General features: G+C 34.8%; 3 protein-coding genes across 9 annotated transcripts in view; 1 reads left to right on the top strand and 2 right to left on the bottom strand.

The window, feature by feature from the left end:
• Positions 1 to 2,500, top strand: part of ppil4 (peptidylprolyl isomerase (cyclophilin)-like 4) — an 892,903-nt gene that overhangs the window by 305,937 nt on the left and 584,466 nt on the right. The window lies entirely within an intron of this gene.
• The window catches only part of akap7 (A-kinase anchoring protein 7), a gene marked incomplete at its 3' end in the record, with an annotated part of 498,825 nt that overhangs the window by 248,425 nt on the left and 247,900 nt on the right, over positions 1 to 2,500 (bottom strand).
• Positions 1 to 2,500, bottom strand: part of slc35a1 (solute carrier family 35 member A1) — a 12,560-nt gene that overhangs the window by 2,348 nt on the left and 7,712 nt on the right. For all 4 annotated transcript variants that reach the window (XR_015517382.1, XR_015517383.1, XR_015517384.1 and 1 more), the window contains 1 exon segment: positions 2,432 to 2,500. This exon segment is cut by the window's right edge and continues 66 nt beyond it. Coding sequence is in view for 1 of the 4 variants with exons in the window: in NM_001128811.1 (NP_001122283.1) it covers positions 2,432 to 2,500 (69 nt within the window). In the remaining 3 variants the exon portion in view is untranslated.

The following is a 2,500-nucleotide window of genomic DNA, read 5'->3' as shown; positions in this document are numbered from 1 at the left end:
AGTTATAGACATAATTCCGAAAGTCGCAATTCTGAGTTATAGTCACAATTCTGAGTTATAGTCACAATTCCAAGTTATAAAGTAACAATTCCGAGTTATAGTAGTAATTATAAGTGTCGCAATTCCGAGTTATAAAGTGGCAATTCCGAGTTATAGACATAATTCCGAAAGTCGCAATTCTGAGTTATAGTCACAATTTTGAGTTATAAATTGGCAATTCCGAGTTATAGCCGCAATTCTGAGTTATAGTCACAATTCCAAGTTATAAAAGTAACAATTCCGAGTTATAGTAGTAATTTCAAGTGTCGCAATTCTGACTAATAAAGAGGCAATTCTGAGTTATAGACATAATTCCAAGTGTCGCAATTCTGAGTTATAGTCACAATTCTGAGTTATAGTCGCAATTCAGAGTTATAAAGTAAACAATTCTGAGTTATAGTAGTAATTTCAAGTGTTGCAATTCTGAGTTATAGACATAATTCCGAAAGTCACAATTTTGAGTTTTAAATTGGCAATTCCGAGTTATAGCCGCAATTCTGAGTTATAGTCGCAATTCCGAGTTATAAAGTAAACAATTCTGAGTTATAGTAGTAATTTCAAGTGTCGCAATTCTGAGTTATAGACATAATTCCGAAAGTCGCAATTCTGAGTTATAGTCACAATTCTGAGTTATAGTCACAATTCCAAGTTATAAAGTAACAATTCCGAGTTATAGTAGTAATTATAAGTGTCGCAATTCCGAGTTATAAAGTGGCAATTCCGAGTTATAGACATAATTCCGAAAGTCACAATTTTGAGTTTTAAATTGGCAATTCTGAGTTATAGCCGCAATTCTGAGTTATAGTCGCAATTCCGAGTTATAAAGTAAACAATTCTGAGTTATTGTAGTAATTTCAAGTGTCGCAATTCTGAGTTATAAAGTGGCAATCCTGAGTTATAGACATAATTCCGAAAGTCGCAATTCTGAGTTATAGTCACAATTTTGAGTCATAGTCACAATTCCAAGTTATAAAGTAACAATTCCGAGTTATAGCCGCAATTCTGAGTTATAGTCACAATTCCAAGTTATAAAGTAACAATTCCGAGTTATAGTAGTAATTATAAGTGTCGCAATTCCGAGTTATAAAGTGGCAATTCCGAGTTATAGACATAATTCCGAAAGTCGCAATTCTGAGTTATAGTCACAATTTTGAGTTATAAATTGGCAATTCCGAGTTATAGCCGCAATTCTGAGTTATAGTCACAATTCCAAGTTATAAAAGTAACCATTCCGAGTTATAGTAGTAATTTCAAGTGTCGCAATTCTGAGTTATAAAGAGGCAATTCTGAGTTATAGACATAATTCCAAGTGTCGCAATTCTGAGTTATAGTCACAATTTTGAGTTATAAATTTGCAATTCCGAGTTATAGTAGTAATTTCAAGTGTCGCAAATTCTGAGTTATAGTCACAATTCAGAGTTATTAAATGGCAATTCTGAGTTATAAAGTGGCAATTACAAGTTATAGTCGCAACTCCATGTCGCAATTCTTAGTTATAAAATCGCAATTCCGAGTCATAAAGTCAGAATTCTGAGTTCTAGATGGAATTTTGAGTTATAAAGTCACAATCCCGAGTTATAGTCCCGATTCCGAGTTATAAAGTAACAATTCCGAGTTGGAATTGCAACTATAACTCAGAATTACAACTATAACTCAGAGTTGCAACTTTATGACTTGGAGTTGCGACTATAACTCAGAATTGTGACTTTATAACTTGGAGTTGCGACTATAACTCAGAATTGTGACTTTATAACTTGGAATTGCCACTTCATAATTCAGAATTGCGACTATAAGTTATAAAATTGCAATTCTGAGTTATAAAGTGGCAATTCAGAGTTTTAAATTCTGACTTTTTAACTCAGAATTGCAACTTTATAACTCAGAATTGTGACTTTTGGCGGGAACGGGCTTCCATATAAGCATGTGCAAATACCAGATATGATGTTTTAATCAACTCACTTTATAGCTTTAGTCGAGGGTTTAAATAATAAATCCTGTGAAATTATGCATCTTCTTACACAGAAAAAAACACAAAACACATTTCATAATAGCATTCTAATAAGCAGTGACAAAAGTGTTGGACCATTACAAATCTGTCCGGAGATTTACTGCTGTAATTTACTGTGATCCGTTACACCCATAGGATACAAGTATATGGATGTGAACACATTCACTGATGGTGATTCTCAGTTCCCGGGTGAGACTGTGTTATTCAGAAGTTGTTATCTGGGAATAACAGACCTTGAAATGTCACGACTGACCAATCAGAATGCAGTATTCCAGACAGCCGTGTAATAATGTGCATAACAACCTCCTGGATGTACTTTACCCCTAACATACTGAATTATCAAAAGTCTCCTGAGCGTTGGTTGTAAACAAGAGCTACACTCACTGATCTGCAGGCCGAAGAGCAGGACGGAGGCCACGGTGGACAGGACGATAGCAGCGGCCGCAGAGAAGC

Source organism: Danio rerio, chromosome 20 (genome assembly GCF_052040795.2).
Source record: "Danio rerio strain M-AB ecotype USA chromosome 20, GRCz13ab, whole genome shotgun sequence".
NCBI classification, from domain to species: Eukaryota; Metazoa; Chordata; class Actinopteri; order Cypriniformes; family Danionidae; genus Danio; species Danio rerio.
Note: the sequence above shows the minus strand (reverse complement) of the source record. Positions and strands in the feature narration are given on the sequence as shown.